This window comes from Girardinichthys multiradiatus, chromosome 6, assembly GCF_021462225.1.
Source record: "Girardinichthys multiradiatus isolate DD_20200921_A chromosome 6, DD_fGirMul_XY1, whole genome shotgun sequence".
NCBI classification, from domain to species: domain Eukaryota; kingdom Metazoa; phylum Chordata; class Actinopteri; order Cyprinodontiformes; family Goodeidae; genus Girardinichthys; species Girardinichthys multiradiatus.
Genome location: NC_061799.1, coordinates 24,467,814 through 24,490,553, shown reverse-complemented (window position 1 = coordinate 24,490,553; position 22,740 = coordinate 24,467,814). Strand labels below are relative to the sequence as shown.

The window sequence follows — 22,740 nt, the reverse complement described above, 5'->3', positions numbered from 1 at the left end:
AGGTTTACACCTAGGTACCTGATAAAAGCTGTTCTTTTTTTCTAGTCAAACAAAGTTGATGCTTAAGAACTGAATGCTTCGGATTTGGAAACTGAACCGGTGCTAGTTAGTGTCATCACTGGGAATATCTAGTATTTGTGCTATTTGCAGTAGAGTCTCTGTTCAGATGTTAGCCTGGATTATACACTAAACTGGCAAAAAGCAGGAGGCCAGACAGAGTCTGAGGGGCCTTACCACATATGGGGCCCTGTCTTGTGAGCTAGCTTTCCTCCAAAGTTTAGCAATTTGCTTAACTCTTGTAGACCAATCTGTTGGAAGAGCAGAGAACATCGTTATCTCAGTGGGTATTTTTATAATGCGCAACTTTAATGATGCAGCAGCAACAAAATATCAGCTCAAGCAAAAGAAAGAAATTATATGACGAAAACAAAACAAAAATCTGGACAAAAATAGGAAAGGAAAATTAAAGCTTTTGAACAAACTACCAACCTGGATATTCTTCTTTGAGGTTGGGGAAATTGATATTTGTATACAGGACAGGTGCAACAGTGGCGAGCTCCCCAAGCGTCTCCTCCTTCTCCCATTTGAGAGTGCTCCTTTGGGCGTTTGACATGGCTTCAGTTTCCCCGTCAGGCAAAGAGCCAGGAGGTGCAGGGCCGTGGGTAGAAGGTTGCCAAGGACCAACTGTCTCGCTGGCCATCTGATTAAAGTTTTGATCCCTGTAATAAAAACAAATTATTAAGGTCTATAATTTTTCAGAGAGAACAAAATAAGTCTTTAAGAATTTTGTAGACAGTAAGCAGTGTGTTACCTTGGATTGTCAGTGAAAGGCATACGGTTCAGTGGGGAGAAATTTTCTGGGATGCAAGGTCCTGTTGAGGGATTTGCAGGAAAGCGTGGGTTTGTTCCCCTTATACCATTGATCATTGGCATCCTTGGAAACATGGGGTTTCCTACAAGGACGACATAAAACAAAATAATAATGAATGCTTTTTGAAAACTTTGTGTTATGCTTATTATGCGAGTAGTACAAGGTGACTGACTAATGTACCTGCATTAGGATGAGGCATACCAGTGCCAGGTGCGGCAGGGAGGGGCCCTGGGACCTGGAGGTGAGGCACCTGTGGTGGAGGTGGTTGGCTGGTGCTCGGGCTAAGGACTGCAGTGAAGAGATCTTCCACATCCTTGCCCTCCAGCTCTGTAACAGGGTGGCAAACACAATGTTGTGCACATAAGTAATATATCTAATATATAAAAATTGCAAATTCTAGCCTACTACACACTCATTTGTGCCAGACATAATCTATTAGAAAAATATTGTTAATAATGTAACATTGATTTTGATGTGTTTGCTTTCCTAAATGCTGAATTGCACAGGTAGTTGGGCTAAAACGTAAAAAAAAAAAATACTAACCTGGAATTTTGTAAAATTTGCTGAGAATTGATTCTGAAAAGGACACAAAATCACAAAACATTATTTGATTTTATTCTGAAAATGTAGATAAGTGTATCTTCATAAAAAAGCCACCTCTCAACAAAAAAAACAGCACAAGCATTGATGATGAAAGAAATGACGCTTGAGGAACTGGGGAGTTTTCCACATAGCTCTAAGTTCCTTCAAACCTTCATCATCCATGCTCCACCACATGTTTTTGTGCCTAGTTCCCACGGCAAGATTGTTCTGCCAATTTTTGACCCGATCTTCCCCTTCCTACATGCCCCGCTCATGATGACTAAAGATGATCTTATGAGATATACCTGCTGTGTGTGGTGTGTTAAAAGTGATCTCGGAAGGATGCCGGGACCGCTCTGACCTCAAATCGGAGATATTCAACATGTTGGATTGTCTTGGCCCGATATCCTACCGTGTGGGGAGTTCCCCGAGGACAAACAAGCACGCAGCCTGTTGAATGGGACGTGTAGCCAATCAGAAAGCAAGGTGACAGAAACACGGAGGGGAATTACTCTTAACTCATGTTTGATATCGAGCGGGTTCGCAAGGTTCCCTTTCTGACATTTGAATGTTCGTGAGTGAAATTTGTTCATGTGTGGTTGCCATGTGGCTGGACACCACACACTGTAGAACCAAACCGTTATATCTAAGATTTTTTTATTGTCATGTGTGGGCTCTATCAGGGATTGAAAATCAATTGACAGTTTTAAAATCTTGCCATGTGAACCAGGCATTACAGGCCAAATAAGTCAGCTGACAACTGGAAAAACCACCCCCTGCTCCAGGACTAAGTGAAATCCTGTTCCTTGAATTCATTCTACCTGGACATCACCTCCATATTTCATTTTCTCATTCCAGATTCAGCAACAGGGAAAAAAACCCAAAAAAAACATCGAGGCTTTTTTTCATGGAGTTCCACAGCTCTAAAAGAGCTTTTCCAACAATTAGCTTAGAAAGCATCTTAAGGAAGCTCTGCCCATGTCACCCAAGAGCTACTGATTTTATTTTTAGTGCTACAAAATTGTCTGACAGGAAAATCCTTGATTAAATGCCTGAATTGGTCATCAGTTTCATGTGGAAGGTTTCTGTTTAATGATCAGTTGTGTTTTTTTCCCCCCACACTGACCATCAGTGACCATCTTGTCTAGCTCTGGGCTAAGAATGCCGTCCAGGGGTTCCTCCGGTATTGTCCGAGGCGTCCTTCGGCCAGTCTGAGACTGGGGCGCTACTGGGGAGCCGTCTGGAAGCGGCCCGATGCCCAGTCCAGCTGTGGAAAGACAGACAGACAAACAAAGAAAGAAAGTCGTAACAAAAAGTAAAAAAAAAAAAAAAACCCTAACAAACAAAAAACAAAAAAAACGCTGACCACAAATATAGCCTTTAAATGAGTGAATGCATGAGACCCTGTTTGTCCTAACAGCCGAAATGCAATTAAAACTGAATTTAAAACTCCAGGTCAATATTTTTTAAACATCTCCATACTTTTCAATACAGCTTTAAGAAGAAAAATAAAGAAACTATTTAATAGAACTCTCAGGAGATAAAACCCCCACCACCAAATGTGCTGCAGAGCTTTCTGTCATGAAGCCAGAGGCATGAAGACAGAGGCCCTTTAAGGCATTCAGAAACTCTAAGGACATCTGCCAGGGCCCTTCACTCTCTAAACTGCTCATTTTTGAATGCTAGGATGCCCTTGTCAGTTTCTTTTCCATCTTGAAGAAACCTTCTTTGAGTCAGATATGAATTCATTAGAGGATATTTGAAGGCTCACAATCACAAAGACTGACACGCCAAATAGATTTGGGCAAATACCGAAGGTGTGTTAGACAGATACTAAGCAGGATGTGTTATTGCAACCTGAAATGGCTGAGAGAGAGAAAAAAAAGCTAGCTATGAAGCAGCTGTAGTGCTTAAACATGCACACCCAAAACAGAGACACGCGCTGCAGGAGGAACACACTGAAGCAGGGAACTGGAGGCCAAAGCACCCTTACCAAAAGAAGGAGGTGAGCTGTCAACCTTGAAGGGGCAAAAATCAAGACCTACAAGAACCCAAAATCAGGTGAAATAAAATGGTGAAGACAGAACAAGCAAAACAAAAGATAAAAACCAAAAGTGAACAATTAAAAAAAAGCATTCTTAAAAATGAGGCATTAAGAAAATTACTAAGGTAGAGAAGCAAAATAAACATGTTCTCTGGGGATATATCTGTATCAAGAGTAGTAGAGGATCACATAAACCCATAGTTAGGTGACTATGAATACAGTCTCTCATTGTCGCTGCTTGTGAGATATTTGACGCACCGGAGTCACTGCTTGGCTTTCCGAGCACTCCCAAGATGTCTGCACCAGTGTTCAGAACATCAGCTAGATCAACTAATGGTTCCTCTGTTGTCTCTGCAGATGAAGGAAAAAAATAAAAGAAAAAAAGGAGGGGAAAAAATGAAAACCAAAGAGTCACAAATAATAAATGACGATGAACTGACATGAAGGATCTTGAGCCACTTATTTGGATGTCACATGTAAAACTTGTTGACTAAAACCTTGAATGAACTCAAATTTTTCCAGCAGCCGTTTTTCCACCAAAAGTGGCAATCGTTATATTTGACTGACTTGGAGTGTGATTCGATATAAAAATGCAAAACAGGATGAAGATGGATAACTGAACTCTCCTGAAACCGCGAGTAACAAATGTTCAGTTAAAATAATCAAAATAAAATCCGACGGTTTGAAAATGATATCTGAGGGTCAGGCTATATTTCCTCTGAAGGCCAGAAGATGGTGAGGTCTATCTGACACACTTTGAGATAAAAAATAAGGAATTAAAGCTTCAGAAACTTATGATAAAATCCATTTTAATCACAAAAGTTGAAACATGATAATCTGAATTAGTTTGTTTTTCTGTGCAAAAGTTGCTCTTTGAATACTATTATGAAATAGTCATTTTGGCTATTTTATAAAAAACAAAATATATATATAAAGCCTTTATTCTTGACACAATTAAATCTAAGGAAAAACATCAGCAAATGAAGAACCAAAACACGACTGGATAAAAGAGAAGCAGTCTCTTCTCTTTGTAAAGAGACAGGTTCTACTGTCCTAGAAGCGGTTTGGTTTCAGGTGTTGTACAAAATGCATATATCTTCCATTAAAGTTGCTATTAAAGGTTGTCTGTAATGAGTGCTGGTTAATAGCAAAATTACCTTCTATATAAATCTTTAGTGTTCTTGCTTCCTCCTTCTCAATACATGGGGAAAAAAAACATTTTCCTGCATGGAAACTTGTTACAGTGCCTTAAAAAAAAGCAGCTAAACCTTTTGACACATTACAAGTCATGTAATGTGTTACATGACTTGTAACACATTACATGTAAAAACTCAAATATATTTTATTTGTATTTTAAGTTGTAGACCAAAAAAGGTAGAGCATAATTCTGAAAAAATGGGAAACATGTTTTTTACTTTTTCTTAAACAAATAAAAAATTGAAAGGTGATGTGTGCATTGAAATTGAACTGCAGTAAAACCAATTGTCTTCTACAGTCACTTTTTTGGTAGATAGAGTCCACCTGTGTGTAACATAATCTTAGTATAAATCCAGCTGTTCTGTGAAGGCTTCAGATATCTATGAGGAAACATTAGAGATCAAACAACATCATAAAGACCAGGGAACAGAGCAAGCAGGTCAGCGATCAAGTGGACAAATTTAAAGCAGGGTTAGGTTATAAAACCTTTAAGATCCCATAGAGCAACATTGCATTCATCATTCGAAAACAGAGACAATTTAGCAAAACTGCAAACCAACAAGAAGCCACCTAAACTCACAGATCGTTAACTACGTGCTCTGATCAGAAGGGATCAAATTTAAACTGTTTGCAAGACTGCATATCATTCTAAACCCGTCCCCATAGTGAAACAAGGTGGTGGCAGAATCATGCTGTGGGGGTGCTTTTCTCCACAATGGGCATGGAAGACGGTCACAGTTGATGGGAACATGGATGGAGCTAAATACAGGGAAATCCTGGAAGATAATCTATTAAGAGGCTTCAAAAGACTGAAAACTGGGACGGAGCTTCATGTTCTAGCAGGACAACATATGTAAACATACAGACAGAGCTATGGGTGACAACAGCCCAGTGAAAGTCCAGATGGACACCTGAACCTAGCACAAGGTTTGAATCTGATTGAGCTTTCTTGCAAAGAACAAAAGGCAAACATTTCCTTCTGCACGTTTGCAAAGCTGGCATAGACATATCAAAATAAAAGACTTGCAGCTGTAATTGCAGCGAAAGGTGCTCCTACAGTCTTGTAAAAAATGCTATTTTATTTCCACTTCAAATTATGCATTAGTTTATATTAGCCGATCCCATAAAGAAAGGTGAAAAGGTTCAAGCATAGGAGCTTTGCAAAGCCCTGCATGTTACTAGGAGCAGAGGAGAGAAATTTGTCAGAGAAAACAAATTGCTAAAAGAAATTTCTGTTGAATAAATTTAGGTCCTGATTTATTTTCAGATGTAATTTAATTTCTTTCTCGTAATATTAAATATTTAGCCTGGAACATTGCTTTCGCTGCATGAATTATAACAGCGTTAATCACTGGGAGCAAATTATTGTTTATACATACGTGGCGCTGCGGGTCTGGAAGGAATGGACGCTGCCGATGAACTTAACGGGCCGGGTGATGCGTCCAGGAAGCCTGCAGTGGGCTGCCTCCTCTCTACGTAGCTCTGCCCGTCCTCCAGTAAGCCTGATTCAACCCCCTGCTGCCTACTCTGCTTGCTTTTGTCCAGTAGGTCCTTACCAAAGAAAGCCTCCTGAGAAAGACAACACACCCCGCCAGTTAACTCCATGTCAACAATGATAAAACAGCTAGGAGGCAATGATCAGATATAAGGACTAGACTGAAAATACGTGAGGAAAAACAAGAAAAATGTCCTGGAAACAAATTTAATAAAACAAGCCTGGCACCTTGCAAGCAAAACTAAGAAAATAAAATTCAAGACTGTTTCTTCTAGTGAGTATAGGAAGAAAATATGTAACTTAAAACGTTGTTGCACAGTGCTGCAAAACACAATGACAACCCAGGACAACTGAACCGAAACACTGAACCAGCTGTGTCCAACGTTTTCGGCAAGAAGGCTAAAAATTGTAAAGTTGAAGGTGTTTTATATGCCATAAAAATTTAATTATGCAACTGTATGTTTTTTTAGTTATTTTTTAATAAAAAATTAATGTTTTGCGTTGGACATTTATATTATAATTAGATTTAAATTTGTATCTTCTTTGAAAGGCCTCGCATCAGAGAAAATTTCAACCGTAAAACTATTTGTATCCATCCGCAAGAACCGCCCGTGCTAGCAGCCAAACTTTTATCATTTTTTAATTGTGGTCGAACCACATCATACCGAGGAGCAGATTTGCTCCCTGGCCGCACTTTAGAGAGCCCTGCTCCAAAAGAACAGTCGCATGGTTCTGACCCCCTCCTCAACTAATCAGCTACATCCCAAACACCATCAACCATCCTCAGCAACATGGAACAGCACTGCTCACTGCGACATTAAAGCCCAACGCGTAACCTCAATAATTAATGAAATCTGCTTCTCCGTGTAAGACCTTTAGGTTTTCTCCTTAATGTGGTGGGATAAGGAGCTGCGTTGACAGCCGCCACCGGCTTAATGCACATCACCAATCTATGTTTTAGGCAACACAAAGTGACACTAAGATACTGGCTGGGGACAAGGAGTCATTTCTAGTTCAGCCTTTGTACGTCAATTCACAAGAAAGACGGGGGCCATTAAAAAAGTTATAATAGTAGACAAGTATCCTCTACCGAGAGATACTTTAGGATGTTCCTTCTTTTCCAAAAAGCTCACAAAGGGGGCGCAGAGCCACTCATTCGGCAAGTTGTTTCATACAGTTGTTTTCCTGCCTTCCCAAGGGTGAGAGAAAACATTTTATGAAGTCTTTGATAAACATCTACATTTGAACAGCAAAACAAAAGACCCACTATCACAATAAAATAGAATTGAAAAGTACTTAAAAATAAAGCCACATATTCTATGGTTTATGCAATAAAATCCAACACCAGCAATGCAGCGATATAAGCAGAAGCCAGAGATTCTCGCACAGTGATAACTTTAAGTTTAAATATGACAGTTTCAGTGTATGTACAAAAAACCTCCCAAAAAAACGGCTTTCAAACATAAAAAACGCAGAAACTGATTTAGTTGATTTAGTTAAAATCATAAAAGCAGCCTCATTTCCGCCACTAAAATAATCTATTTATTATTACAGTTTTAATAATGTCATCAAAACATTTAACTGTCTTTTTTATTTTGACAAAAATATAAAACATCTCATTTTAAAAAGGTCATCATTTTCCTGCCTTACACTTCTGGATTTTTCTTCGGCAGCTTTAATAGCATTCTGGACATTTGAGCGCCAAATGCTCACCATGAATGGCTTAAGAAGTCATCTCATTTTTTGGGTTCCACAAATCACGAAACAGCACAGTGCTGATACTGGCTTCTGATTTTCAGATCCTCCTCTCGGGTAGAAATAGTTTTTACATTTCAGAGTGTGGTATACCACAGCTTATTTGGCATCTGGATGAACTTAAACCAGCTCAATTTCAAAATCTGTAACTCCTGTTTTAGCAAAACAAGGATTTCAGTGTCTAACAACACATATAAATTCTTTAAAAAGGCATAGTTTTTGCTTTACGAACTTTAGTAACTTTATTTTGCTTGTAAAAAAATTTTAAAATGCACTTTTAGGGAATTTTCACCAGAGCCAGTTTTTAGGACCACAGGTTCAGTTCAACCTGAACTTGAAGTTGGGTGAAGTAGAAGAAGTAGTGAAACTACCTTTTTTTTTTTTTTGGAGCCAAAAACCTGCTGAACTTAGTCGTTTCAAAATAAATGTTGTACTTATTTGCCATTTTGCTCTTAATATCGTATATTGACCAGTATTAATCCTGTTTTATTCTGAACCAAAACTAGAATAAACCTAAACAAAAACTTAGACAGCCAGTCAGCCAGAGAAATGGAAAGAAAGAACTTGGAAAACTAGCTAGTGAGACAAAGGTGAATTTGTACCGCAAAATATTCCACTCTATCCAACATCAAGATTTCAGAAAAGGTATATAGCAATGCTTTTCCTTACAGATTTAAAAGGCCTTATTAGATGCATTACTCTATGACTTTTTATTTCAGTCAACAACAATTTAGTGAGATTTAATTGAGAAGAACTACACCAACAACTGTGCCTTCTAAATTAGTCAGTCTGGTGTTTAAAAGACATGATGGTCGGCACATCTTTGCCAAAAATATCTCTAAACAGCCAAGCTTTTATTTTTTCTTGTGAGCAGGGAAAAGACTTAGAATCCATATTTCATCCAGCCGACCAGCAGTGCACAGTGACACTTTGGGAGGAGAAAGTGTGAGACTTCAGTGTGCCTTATACAGCTGGAAAATGTTAGCATGATCGGAAAACGTAATTATTTTGAAACTGTTTTAAAAGGTTTAAATGAGATACTCAGGTACATAAACAGTAGATATAATTATTTAGATTTTTTGAAATCAAGCATTAGATAGTCCAGATAAGTAACCTGTAGATAAGCTGGAAAAGCTTCTTCCAGTTTGGTCTTCTTCTTTCTGTAGCGTTTCTTTATCTTTTCTGGGACCTCTTGTCCAGAGGGCGTCTCATCCACAGGAGTATCTGGCTGGGCTTCTGTCCAACCTGAAAACAAAACAATATTTAAGTAACCTCTGAGTACCCCAAAATAAAATGATGTGCATAATTTTGGTGCATTGACCTTCATCTTTACCGATGGGATTCTCTGACACAGAGCCAGAGGAATCTTTTCTGCAGAGGGATCTTTTCGCTTTGCTTGGACCTTGGCCTGGCCGGCTTCTCTGACGGACCATGAACCCACCAATTCCTGATAACAAGCAAAAACGGATCATCTTGCAAACACACATTTAAGTGCAATCTTTCAATTCAAAACTCAGGGTAGCTAGTTTAAAAAAAATGGACTTTTGCCTTTGTTGTTTCTGTTAACTGGCCAATGAATGCAGGCTTAAACCACGAGACAGAGCCCTGTGTGCATCTGAGGCCGTGAGATGGCAGCACATCTCTGCAGCTACGATGCTGAGCCTGTACTGCACCATTTTATGCTTCAGGAGAGCTGTCTCCTTGGATCAGGTGCCCTACCCGGTCGGTACGGTTTCCTCTTCCTCTTCTTGACGCCGTCGGCCCCTTTGGAGTCTTCCTCCGCTGGCTCACGCTCCAGGCTCGAGTCAGACTTTGTCTCACAATCAAGGAGCTCTGCCTCTGTGAGAGGTAAAGAGAAGAGATGATAAGTGACAGTCCAGCAGCTGAGAACACCCCAGTTAGGCCCCTCAAAACAGTAACAGGGTCAGTTTCATCCAAACATCACTCTATAGCAAGATATTGACCTGATTAAACTTAAATTTACAAGTACTGTGAGTAAAGACCCTTTGATTAATTGAGGAAATGTACACTGATCAAAATGGGTCAAAGGTTACAATAGTAAACAAATCAGTTTAATTACACAGGCGACTGTGGCTTAGTAGGAAGAGTAGTCGTCTTGCAATCAGAAGATTGTGTGTTCGATTCCAGCTTCCTCCTGCCATATGTCGATGTGCCCCTGGGCAAGGCACTTAACCTCAAGTTGCCTACCGATCTGCGTATCGGTGTATGAATGTGTGAACGTTAGTGAGTGCAATTGGGTGAATGTGGCTCTAGTGTGTAAAGCGCTTTGAGTGGTCTGTATGACTTGAAAGGCGCTATATAAGTTCAGTTCAGTTCATTTACCATTTTTACAATCAAACATGAGAACATACATAATGCCCTTGGATACCATTATATAAACTTATAATATATACAATTTAGAAAAGCAAAAACAGCAAAATAAATGCAGATGCATCCTAATGAATTAGAATATCAGTAAAAAGTTTATTTATTTCAATGATTTGGTTAAACAAGTGGCATTTATATTATAGATACATTATACACATACCGATATATCAGTTGCTTATTTCTTATTTCTGCATTGATGCAGTACATTGACATATTGTTCAGTAGGGCAACATTTTAGTATTAAAAATCCAATTTTATTGGTTATATGTAATATCTTATTTTTTTGAGACATTGAGTATTGAGTCTTTATTATCTGTAAGCCATGACTGAAAGGGAAATAAAAAGCTGGAATATATTCCTCCCGGTGTAAGAAACCTATATATAATGTATAAAATGTTTGTGAAAAAAATGAATTTCTTTGAAGATATTTTACCTCTGTTGTCCTCCATATCTTCATCTCGACACAGTTCTGACAGAGGGTCCACAGGGGCCTGAAGCACCGCCACACTGTTCTGGTTAATGATCTTCAGCTTTAGCTTAGGTTTGGGTTTCCGTCGTCGTGATGCCGCAGCAGACAAGCTCTGGAGCTGACAAAGTCCTGACTCCGTCAAACAAACACCATCCTGGGTGTAGGTCCGGGATAGGTCTGAAAAGGGAAAGATCAAAACAGGTTAAGTCCTGCGAAAATAAGTATGCAACTAAAGAAAAATCTTAGTGCTCCATTTAGCATCCATCACCTGTGATTGCTTTGAACGTACCAAACTCTTTCGTTTTAGAAAAAGTCTGTGTGACAAGTAGTGGCTCAGTGATCTCCCTGGTCTTAGTTATAACTGCAGCAGAACCAAATTCATGATTCAGTGAATTAACAAAACAACCATTAAATCTATGGCAGTAACAAAAGAACATTTGATTTGATAAAGACATTGCAGTAAATCACTGCGCGCCCACCTTTCGATGTCTTGAACGTTCGGCACATTGTGCAGTCGAAACTGCTCTCTGCAGCCTTTTCTACATCATCTTCTGAATGAAGATTCTGACAAGTGGCATGAAACCATCTGTGGAGAGGAGAATAAATTCAGATAGTTTCCAGAGAATTAGTTAAGGCTCGACTTCCCCTCCATGACAGTTCAGCAGGAACACTACAGACCTGTCACACTGGCGGCACTGCACAATAATGGTGCCCTCACTGTAGTCCACCAGGCAGACTGGGCATGCTGTAAGGCTGGCACACGGAGCACACTGGGTGTAATTATTTTGCCAGTCACACCTCAGTCCTGGAGTGGTTGCACCACACTGAGTGCAGGACACACACCTGCAGGGGATGTGGGGGGGAGAGCAATGCTTATTTAACCCAAATTCTTTCAAAGAGGATAAAGAGACGATTGTGCTGCAAAACACAGTATTAAACTGCATTAAAGAAAGCATTACAAAAAAGGTTGTAAATCAGGAAGTGGTGAAGTCAGGTTAAACTGAAATGTGATTCTGCAAGGAACAGCACCAGTGATTTAAAAGACTTACTGCATGAAGCCCATTTGAACGAGATGATCAAAGAGTTACTCACCACTTGCACTTCCAGCTGTCCTTAGGAACATTCTGCAGAGGAGGGTCCAGGCAGTATGTGTGATAGCTGATGTCGCAGTCATCACACAGCAACAAGCGGCCAGGATCTGTAGCTTGTCCACAAGCTTCGCACACAGTACACTCAAGACATCGCCAGCCTTTACTGAGCACCACCTTGGTGATCTGTGGAAAGTAAAACAGCAATAGTGAGGAGAGTAACACAAGCTTTTCTTTAAGATCATTTTAAATGGATGGATGGACAGATGGTTACAAGGGAGACACAGTGGGAAGAAGGACAAGGGCGTAAATGAGAAAGAAAGGAAAAAGAAAAGACTGAAGGAAAGACATGAAGGAAGGAGAGTGGGAAGAAGGACACAAGAAGGTATGAGAGGAAAAAATGAAAGAAAGGAAGACAGAAGGGCAGAAGGAAAAAAGGAAGGACACAAGGGGAGAAAGAAAAGACAGATGGAAGGACAAATGGATGAGAGGTAGGACACAAGGATGAAAGGACAGAAACAAGCAAGGCTAGACAGTGAGGGAAAGTCGTAAAGACAAAAGGGAGCAAGGAAGGATGCAAAAAAATGAAAAAGGCAGAAAGAAGCAAAATAAGGGAGAAAGAAAGGAAATAAAGAAGGGACGGGTTGAAGGAGAGGAACAAAGGATACAAGGGCATACAGGAAGAAGAGGAAAAACTGTGAAGATAGGAGGAAAAGAAGGATACAACATTTAGACAATGAGATACTGTACCTTTATGCCGACACAGAAGGGATGGTAGCACTGGCCACACTGTACACAGGCCAAAAGACGTCCTTCTGCACCAAGGCCGAAACTCCCACACACCACGCACATGTCCTAAAAGGAAGACAGATATGAGTAAACTGATTTCAGAGCATCAGAAGTTACAGTAAAACAAGGCTTTGTTTTTCCTATTTTACCATAAGGTGAAAACTCCCTGACAGCATCTGATGGTGCTGTCAGGCAACAATAAACTCCTGAGGCCAAAGTTTTAAGCGAGCATTTTATCATAAAGCCATCTAATGAGTATACTGTTTGGAATTGAAAATTAAAATACAATGAGCCCAAACACACGGGCACACATACAAACCTGTTTTAGCGTGAAACTGTCATTGGTGGAGAAAATGACAACAGTGTTGTGCATCGCATTTTCCTCCTCCTCTTTGAGTGGGTATTGCATTTCTAATGTAGTGATCTGCAAAGGAAAAAATGCACACAAAAACTGAAATTCACATAAAATTGGGCTGACAAATATTTTACCACAAGGAGATCATCTGTCAAGTAATACTGTCTAATTTTTCTTTGCTGCAGAACTTAAAATGCACAACCTTTGATGTGAACATCAATGCTTATGAAATAATATTACTGTCTGCCGTTAGCTAGAAAAATAAAAACAATCATTTGCTAAAAGATGTATATAAGCCACCCAGCTAAGACCATACCCCAGGGTTGATGCCGGGACTCACTCCATTCTTCCCTCTGGCCCTGCCCCGTCCAGCTCTGCCTGACAGACCCGCACCTCTCGGCCTCCTCCTACCAGGGAAGCCTGAACCTCGACCCTGCAAAGGAAAAAACAAAAAACAAAATGGTTCAGTCGAACCACACAACGAAAGTTCATCATCATACAAACTCAAATGTACAGGCCCAAGCTCAGAATGATTGCAAAGGATAGGTACTGTTCTCACAGCTAATGATGCAACTTTTAACCAAGACATATCTTCTGCAGAAGACGTGTTCAACAAAAATATATATGTTAACTCCACAGCGCCGTTTCTAGTTCGACCAAAGGACAATGTATTAGAACACATATTGTCAACAAGTTCAGTCTCAGGCATCACAAAGGACCGACTGGACCCTAGTTCCATTGGTGCTCTACATGCGACTGGGACAATGATGCCTGAGATGCTAAACACACATGAGTGATGTGAATGTCATGGTGATGGATTAAAAACTAACAACTGTTTATTTATAATGGCTGATACTGTTAACGCAATATTTAATACAGATATTACATATTGCTTGTCTCTAAGTATGGAGAGGTCATTTTTACTTGACCCCACTGCATCCAATTAGAATACTTCCAATTACATCCAATTAGAAATAAGGCAGCAACTTCTCTCGACATTTGAGCTGCAAGATATTTACTGGAGGAGCACAATATATACAAATCCAGGGTTCATTTCCCTTTTTCAGTCATGTAAAAATTCAACACTTTTCCAGGCTCACGTTTGGTGTAAATAATTTATTCGCAATTAAACACACTGCATGCAGGTAATATTTGGTCGGCTATTACATTTCAAGTGACAATCATTTCATTTGCACATGCCAAAAATATTTGGCTAGTTGGATGGACTGTCACTGTTGTTACTTCCCACACCTAATATAGGTTGAAATAGATTTCAGTGGCAGAGATGCCAACGTTCACACGGAGCAGAGGGGACACTGTTGTGATGGAAAACACAGAGAAGCGGTCGGAGCCGCCATATTATTGAGCCATCTTAGCAACCTAAGCTGCTCCAGCTACCGCATCCTTTGATGGAAAAGCTGATATGGACCAACAATAAAATACAAAGCAATAGTAACCCCCCTGCCTCTGACAAAACAGAATTTCTAATCTATACCATTTACTGATACAATTAAAAACATGTAAACAAAACCATTTTGCCGCAGTTTCAAGGAAATACTAATTAGTAATTCATGAAAACGAAATGACAAAGAGGCCCCCCTTCTCCTAGACGAGGACCCATATCCATCTTGCCAACACACACAAAGAGCGAAATGTTAAAGGAGATAAAAAAAAAAAAAAAAATCTATCTCCAAAGCTCTCTGATAATGAACAGAAGCAAAGGGTCGTATCTAGGGGTCAGCGGGTCTCCATAAAAAACTATTGGATGCCCCTACAAGTGTAATCATCTACAGTTCCCTGAACTCTGCTTGGATTATAACTGCAACTGAGTACTTTAGTCAGACGGGACAAAGATTGACCTTAAGTGAAATGTTGTTGATGCAGTGGGCCTCTTCCTCTTGAAAAACGTCCTGGGAACCTAAAGCAGCTTGTGTGGTAAGCAGGAGACTATAGGCTAGCTAACCAGCTAATAGCCTCAGTCTAGCTAATAAACCAGCCTATTCTACCTGAAAATATTTTGTACAATAACCATATTTGTTTACAAATGTCAACTGAATTTAGCAGGTGTTAATTCCATATTTATCTTTCCAACACTGTGTTCAAAAGCTGACATCGACTTGAGATTCATTTGTTGATTTGTTGAAATATATTTGGTTTAAAAAAAATGTAAACCAGTTATGAGCACATAAAACAGCCGATTCTCATTTTAATTATATTAATCGTCTAGTAGGTGTAGTAGAGTCATAGAAAACCAACAGAAGCCACTTTTATTGTATGCATGCTCCTGAGTCTGTGTAATTGAATAATTGATTAAAAGATGTGTGTTCAAAATATTAGCAGTGTGGAGTTCAATTACTGAGGTCATTATGTGACGAAAAAAAGTGTCAGTCAGAAGGCCCTTATTTAAGGATGACTCCAGCACATGTTGTATATGCGCTTCTCTCTGAAAACCTTTTAGATTTTTTAAAATGGAAAGCAAAACTAGAGAGATGTGGAAAAAAACCAAAACACTATCATTCGAATGGATCGAAAAATAGCCAGAATGGCAAAGGCAGCCAATGGTCAGCTGCAGGGTGATCAAAGAAAGTCTGAAGTTAATGGTGAGCACTGTGACTATAAGACGTTTGTAAAGAAAAATGCAGAAACTGCTATTTTGTTGAACAGCCCAATGTTCATTTTTCTTTATTTTCTGGAACATGATGAAAACATAGAAACGTTATGTGCAGCGTTCCCAATGCATGGAAACAAACTATTTTAAAGATTTTAAGCTTTACTCACAATTTTAAAACACATTGATATTATTTTAACACAACTGTAAGAGAGGGCCCAGGCCATTGGAGAAGAGATCGTACAAGGAAGCACGCTGAAAGATCTCTCTCTGTGCGCTCCAACCTTGTGAAATATTACAGGAGAAGACTAAGTGTGCCACATGTGATTTTACAAACTAAGATTGTCTTTCCCACTGAATACAAGGGCTCAAATTAAAAGCAGGATTTTTTAGTCAGGGTTTATGTTACAACAAAGAATTCATTTTAAGACTTTTTAGGAGTCTTTACTAAGGGTGACAACAGGTTTGTCTGTACCTGTATCTCAGTTAGGCAGGTTTTGATACTTTTAGACCTAAAACCCAACATTTCAATCTAACAAAACAATTAAGCCAAGCGTGAGGTACCCATAAGAGAAGGTTACTACTACTAAGAGAGTACATGTTTACTGAAAGTTTCTGGTTCAAACTGTATATATTAAAATTGTGCAATGAATAAAACAATACAGGCGTTTGTTTTTGGCTGTAATGTAAACCAACACTCAGTGCACCTTGGACTCCCACTGATTCAACACGGGGAAAAAATAATAATAATAATAAAAACTGAAATAATCAATGGTTTTCTGACACCGCTCTATTTTTTACTTAAGGTTATGAGTTACTTCCTCACGAGTATCTCAAGATCATGAATGGGGATGCACCGAGGTAAAACATTTGAGCCGATATTGATGTCGATATATCGTGCATCTCTGGTTGAGTTACTCAAGTTTGACTTATTATCATATTGTGGGAATGTCAAACCAGCACATGCTCGACTATAAGCAATCCTAACTGAGAGCTGTTACCTCGCTAGCCAGCTAATAAAGTGTTTCTGTTGATTCAAAATCAGGTCAGGACAGGTTTATTTTCTTTATATTTACTGCTCTTTACGCTTGTGTAAATAAGTTTAAATAAGAGCAACACAACTGTGCGTAGTTGACAAAGGACAGCTTGAATTCATTCAGTGCTAAAGTGGTTAGATAATATTTTGTGTGCTCTGATTGTGGAAGAACTTCTTTGTTCACTGAATTCAACTCCAAAATCCAAAATATTTTAGTTCCTCTTCTTCACATTTTTAGCAAACACGTAAAGCGTAGGTCATCACTTACTACATTAGCTACGTAATAGACCAGTGAAGCTCAGGAATACCCAGAGAGTAAACATTATAGTACGAAAGCAGCGGAGAGGGCGGCTGCTGCCCTGCCATCTTTCATGAGCCGCTGTATTTACCACTCTGATGCTCCAACCGGGGCTGCCATAATACTGCCTGGTCCTTGGGTCCCAACCCTCTGGCTGGTCTGGTGACCAGGAAAAGGGTGAGCACACACTGCTATGGGGGCTCCATGCACCCTAAGGTAAGGAGGGATGGGTGAGAGAGAGTGAGAGAGAGAGAGGGAGGAGGGCGACAAAATGCAGCAACTTAAAAACAAAGCCGGCAAAGAAACCAAAACATACAAAGAAGGATGTTAAAGAAATGTGGTGAGGTTGTCATGTAATAAATAACTCGTTACACATCCTTGCATATCCATCTAAGAAAGGGTCTGAAAAGCCAGAACATGTCCAAGTTATTAAGCAACATCATGTGTCAAAAGCAAATCCTTGTTTTTCATGCACGTCATTTAAAGAGCAAAACTTGGGAAAGCAAATGTGTTAGTGGCAGTTTGAACAGAAGAATTTACTGGCATTAGCAGCAGGACATCATAAAGTAGAGAAGGAGAAAGACATCTTGTTACAGCAATCATATGTCTGACATGCTGACAAACAAGTAGCTGCATTCGCACAGCAAACCATCGGCGCATTAGCCATGCTCGACTAAAGAGGCTGATTTATGCATTTTGGAAAAGATTTTCCCAGACTGGGTGCAGTAAATTAATTTGAGCCCTGTGATGCTTATTTAACAGTCAAGATATACTACTTCTAGAAAAAAAAAAAAACCAAACATTTATTCATCTGAAGCAGCCAAAAGCGCAAATCAATTCCAAATATTTTTCTGGGAAACTCTACATTCGGCATGAGGCAGACTCAGCAGACCAATATCAAAATCAGAAGACTCCATGTTTAATCTCCCTCAGCCATTAATAGCAAATTATGTAATATCAGTATGCCACAACAGTAATTATTACTGCTACTGGCGACTTAACGAAAGTTCATCTTCAATCGGATAAAGAAATAATGCGTTTATGATATGATCATGAGATGAACTGAAAGACAGATGATGATAATGGTTGAGGTGGATACCAGCAGAGAATGTTGGCAAAATATTTTTATCCCCAAAACCTGCATCTTCTACATGATTAACTCAAATAAGATCGTTACACTGTGTTCCAAAGCGTGCAAGAAGGGCACAAGAAGTAGAAAATCAGCAGCTTCCCTGCTTTGCTGGTGTAGGGAACTGCAAAATGTAATGTAATGTTACGGACAAACCAAAAACAGCTGAAGATCCCAAGTCTGAAAGCTACATCGACCATCTAAGTGTTGCAGAAAAATAAAATCTGACAGTTTCAAAGAGAATGGCCCACAGGTAACACAAAGAGGTAGTACACGCACCAATTATCAAACTATGCTTGAACTTTTTATCGAAACTGCAACAGGGACTCAGGCCCACAGTGCCAATGAATACCTGTTTCACTCGAGGCCTCCCGGGAGAAAACTTCCTCTTTGTGATGGCCGGTTTTCCCATGCCGATCTTCGGCGTGAACGGTATGAGGTTTGTTGTTGGTATTATACTACTGTGGTCACTCAGTGTGGCTAGCATCTGGGTCTGTGATGGGTCTCTGAGAGGTATCCCTTTGGCCAGAGAAGAAGAGTGCGAAGGAGAGGAGACCATTTCTGCCAGACTTTCCACAGCTGTTTTAACGGGTTTCTCGTCTAAAGACAAACCAGGAAATAACACATTGGGCTTGCTGTCCTGCGTAGAGTTCATCTCCTCTGATCTACTAGAAGTTGAAGGCTTAACAGTCTCTGCCAAGTTCATGTGAAATACACCCTCATTCATCTCTTTGTTAGGTTGTTTAGGAGCAGTTTCCAAGAAAGAAGCCTTGACTACATCCATACTTGAAGTCTGGTGTAGTGTGACTTCCATTGGTTGTTCCATGAAAGTTACTGATGTAGTACTTGGTTCTTTGGTGGTTGAGATGATGGCCTTAAAATCCTTTGTGCTAGGGTTGACCGTGCCCTCCTCAGGGCAGGCCTCTGTATTTGCTGGCTTGATTAGCAATGTGATGTCCTGCGTCTGTAGCGCCTCATTGGGCTCCTGGGCCGGAAATGGTTCCTGGCTCGGAGATGACAAAGACACAGAACTTTCTGTAGATGTGAGCTGGGGTGTAGCTGCTGGTTTGGTTTCTGTAAAACAGTAGACAAAAGTTGGTGTTAAGAACACAAGTTCATTTAGCGCAGTATTTAAGGCTACAAAAAAAGGGGCATAACTAACAATACTTATGGTTTTACATGACCATTATGATATAAGGATTAGCAAATGACCTCAGTTTGCAAAATAACTGTTTTTTACTTTTAAATCAATCAACTGGGCATGCACAATTTTAGGAAAACATGACACTGATGTTCTGTGGGCAAAAAAGACAGCAAAGGTCCATTACAGTGACCAAATTCTACCAACTACTAACCCCCAACCCTATTTCAATGAATGCCATCAGATATTGCATCCACGCAGTCCTTTGCAGTTGCAATATTGCACACAGATATCGCTATGACGATTGTGATTTGATACATTGCGCTGCCCTAAAATCAATCATGTTCCAGAGATGAAGATAAAATAATACATGAACATGTACAAACCTGGGTTGAATTCTGCTGGAATTCTGTTGACAGAAGGTTCAGTACTCTGCATCTCAACGGCATCTGCTCCTCCTTGGGCTTCTAAACAGAGGAACCGGAACATAGTTATTAGTTTACAAACACACTACTTGACTAATGAAATTAATTGTTTTAAAATTTCACTGATTTGGTGAGGGACTAGCCCTGATCAATCACCTGCAGGTTGGAAACTAAAAATCCAACCATTTTCTTAGCAGTGAATGCGCCACACACAAGAGCTACCGAGTCGCACTGACAGCACTCTTCAATGTAGAAGTTGCTGCTGTGGGTAAAAGACTTGATATTTTCACTCCTAGTGAAGCGTTAAAGGCAGTCATTTGATGCAAGTTGCTAAGAAACTTTTAAAATGTCGAATCCTGCTCAACTGCAGAGCTATGTAACACACTGTATAAAATCACTGTTCTCTATATAAATAAATGATTGATTACAACAGAACTTCTGATTCAGGGTGATGTACTGTAACGATAAATGACTGAATAATTTAATAATCTAACACATAACAGCAAACTTCAGCTTTTTCCTCTCAAATATTAAGTTGGGTATAGTTGTTATTTTGAAATGATCTTGTAAACATGAAATTTATGTGATATGGTGTGCTTCTACATGCTAAAGTGTGCAGAAAAATAAACCGTGAGCTTTAATCAGTCTTGTGAAGGAGTGCATGAGATATACTGCTATTCTTTTCAGCTGGTTGTTGTTTGAACAGGTAGCGTTGTGATGTAATGCAGGATTTAATGTATTTGAAGTGATGCAAAAAGAGACAGCTCCTTTACTTTGGGTCATTTCTGAAAAATATCTTTTTACTATGAACATTTTATTAGCAAGTAAAATCTTTAATTTATCCCTATAGTAAAAAAAAAGCTCTTTACTGTCTTCTATAGCTCTTTAAGAGAGACCAGAATTGGCTAAAATGAATTGCAGTCCATTAGAGGATTATAAAAACGATCAGATATCTACGTGGAAACCACTTATTGATGTATCTCTAATTATTACTGACAAGAATTTCAAATTTGAAAAGATAAAGGCGAAAGTAAATACAGAAGACCCACAACAATCTATAGAAAAATAGAAATAAATAAATAGAAACTATCATTGATAGAAGCAACTATAGTGCTACTGGTTACTTCTGGGTGGCAATCAGTCAAAATGCACTTTAAATAATCAGTTGTGCTTTTAAGCCACTTTCTTTTTTTAAAAATACAAAACCAGTGCCTACGATGCGCTTACTCCACTTTTATAGTGCCCCATTTCTGTTTTTGTTTAAGAGCAACCAATTCGTTTAACTTGCGCTGTATGAATAGAACCAGTCATCCCTGGCTACCAGGAATCCACACATCGAGCCAATATTCTGCCACACAGCATCTGACAGTACAGACAGCCTAGTCTTAAGGAGGCACCCACTATTTCAATCCACAAGTTCCCATGTCACACTGGTCCTGACACACGCATGCACCTGCTACGCATCAATGCCAGGGAAGAGGGTAACCATGACAACCAACATCCCAGGGTCTGTGTGCTCTGGGCTCATGACTGTGCAGCTTGCAGGTGCTCATCCGGCGCTCATGCCGGAAAGTAAATTAGGAAGATGGGCCTACAACCACCTCTTGCTATCAGCTATTGACCAAGCTGAACACATACACACGTTCATTGTAATGGACTGTCTTGAATTTTTCCTACTCACTGATTAGGCAAATTAAATAGTTTAGATGATGACAAAACTTAAGCTCTCATAAAAGGCCTAAGGTCAGAACTAGCTTGCGCAAAGAGGACAGATTCAAGAGCATCTATTAATTTATTGTTTAACCCTGAGCGGTGCTTAAACCTGACAGTCGAAGAGCTCGAGAAAAAAACAAATTCATCAAGGCACCTGTTTGGGTGAGTTATCATTTTAGCTATAATTTCAAAATAATGTCACCTTATAATCAACCTTTGCGTGAGCAAGAATCAGATCATGCATAATAGCACATCTCTACATTAATCAAACTTCAGCATTAAACTGCCTGTTGATTGAATTTTAAAACTAGTCGTTTAGTCCTGCTAAAAATAATGATTCAGCAACCCAAATGTTAACGATCAGAGCGAGAGAAAACAAATAGCTGCCGACGACTTCCGCGTTTAAACAGTACTTATAACAGTTAGAAGACCAGAAATCCAGCAGGCCAGTCAACTACAGAATATACATATGATATTGGTAAACAGCGAAGATAAAAAAGAAAATCTAAATACGCTACTCTGTGCTCTGTGATGTCAGGGCTGGAGTCTTATGAGCTGATATTCACCAGGTGTGTTTTTTCCAACAATAATCAACCTTCTGGAAGCTGATTGAGACACATTAACATTTAGAGTTTATAGAAAGTGTTACCTAAAAGTAGAGTTGCAAAACACATCAAATAGCCGAGATGCTGAAGCTTAGGAGAAAGTGGTGGTGACATTGTTATGACAAAACATTTAGAAACATCACAGCATTTGGCAACAATACCACAAAGAAATTCCACCCTTCTTAGACTGATTTAGATGTGGACTCCTTTATGTTTTGCTGCTCAGGTCCTGAAAAGATCCTCGTACTTTCCACCTTTGCCCCAAAAAGCAGCTGTTATGACATAAAAACGTTTTGCTGTTTTGAATCACACTCCTTTTAACTGTGCTGTACCATGAAACTCACAGGTAGGTTTACTAACACTAAAAAGAACTACAAATAAATGATATTACGGCTGCACAATATTAGACATGGTGGAATTATTGCAAAATATTATAATGGCATCGGTTGCAGAAAATCCACATTTTCCACACTACTGTTTGTCTTCTATCATTGTGATGTTTTCAACTCTCAATAACCTTTAGTATCTTGTGCCCAGTCATGTGTGTCAGATGTGAATCCATCCTAAAAGGTATAAACCAGATGTTTACATAATATAAAAAAGGCATTGCCATTTCTTCCCCCCTCATCATCTGAAATTAAAATAAGAATAAAAGTCTGACTCCTGTTTAGGTCAGATAGGATTACAAAAATTATTTATATTTGCTAAATGTCAAAATAGTAGACATTTATAGAATAGAAGACATTTTTCAG

At 39.3% G+C, this 22,740-nt stretch overlaps 1 protein-coding gene across 1 annotated transcript in view; it reads right to left on the bottom strand.

The window, feature by feature from the left end:
* The window catches only part of kmt2cb (lysine (K)-specific methyltransferase 2Cb), a 98,488-nt gene that overhangs the window by 37,745 nt on the left and 38,003 nt on the right, over nucleotides 1-22,740 (bottom strand). The window contains exons 13-35 of the mRNA XM_047367750.1: nucleotides 19,632-19,712; nucleotides 18,457-19,178; nucleotides 17,067-17,186; nucleotides 13,350-13,466; nucleotides 12,998-13,102; nucleotides 12,640-12,744; nucleotides 11,894-12,075; nucleotides 11,480-11,644; nucleotides 11,281-11,387; nucleotides 11,070-11,162; nucleotides 10,766-10,978; nucleotides 9,664-9,783; nucleotides 9,278-9,391; nucleotides 9,059-9,189; nucleotides 6,074-6,263; nucleotides 3,756-3,848; nucleotides 3,447-3,494; nucleotides 2,580-2,720; nucleotides 1,415-1,447; nucleotides 1,052-1,198; nucleotides 812-953; nucleotides 490-719; nucleotides 235-308 (exon numbers count right to left, since the gene is read on the bottom strand). Coding sequence (XP_047223706.1) covers nucleotides 235-308; nucleotides 490-719; nucleotides 812-953; nucleotides 1,052-1,198; nucleotides 1,415-1,447; nucleotides 2,580-2,720; nucleotides 3,447-3,494; nucleotides 3,756-3,848; nucleotides 6,074-6,263; nucleotides 9,059-9,189; nucleotides 9,278-9,391; nucleotides 9,664-9,783; nucleotides 10,766-10,978; nucleotides 11,070-11,162; nucleotides 11,281-11,387; nucleotides 11,480-11,644; nucleotides 11,894-12,075; nucleotides 12,640-12,744; nucleotides 12,998-13,102; nucleotides 13,350-13,466; nucleotides 17,067-17,186; nucleotides 18,457-19,178; nucleotides 19,632-19,712 — 3,473 coding nt within the window. The remainder of the gene's footprint in view (nucleotides 1-234; nucleotides 309-489; nucleotides 720-811; nucleotides 954-1,051; nucleotides 1,199-1,414; nucleotides 1,448-2,579; nucleotides 2,721-3,446; nucleotides 3,495-3,755; nucleotides 3,849-6,073; nucleotides 6,264-9,058; nucleotides 9,190-9,277; nucleotides 9,392-9,663; nucleotides 9,784-10,765; nucleotides 10,979-11,069; nucleotides 11,163-11,280; nucleotides 11,388-11,479; nucleotides 11,645-11,893; nucleotides 12,076-12,639; nucleotides 12,745-12,997; nucleotides 13,103-13,349; nucleotides 13,467-17,066; nucleotides 17,187-18,456; nucleotides 19,179-19,631; nucleotides 19,713-22,740) is intronic.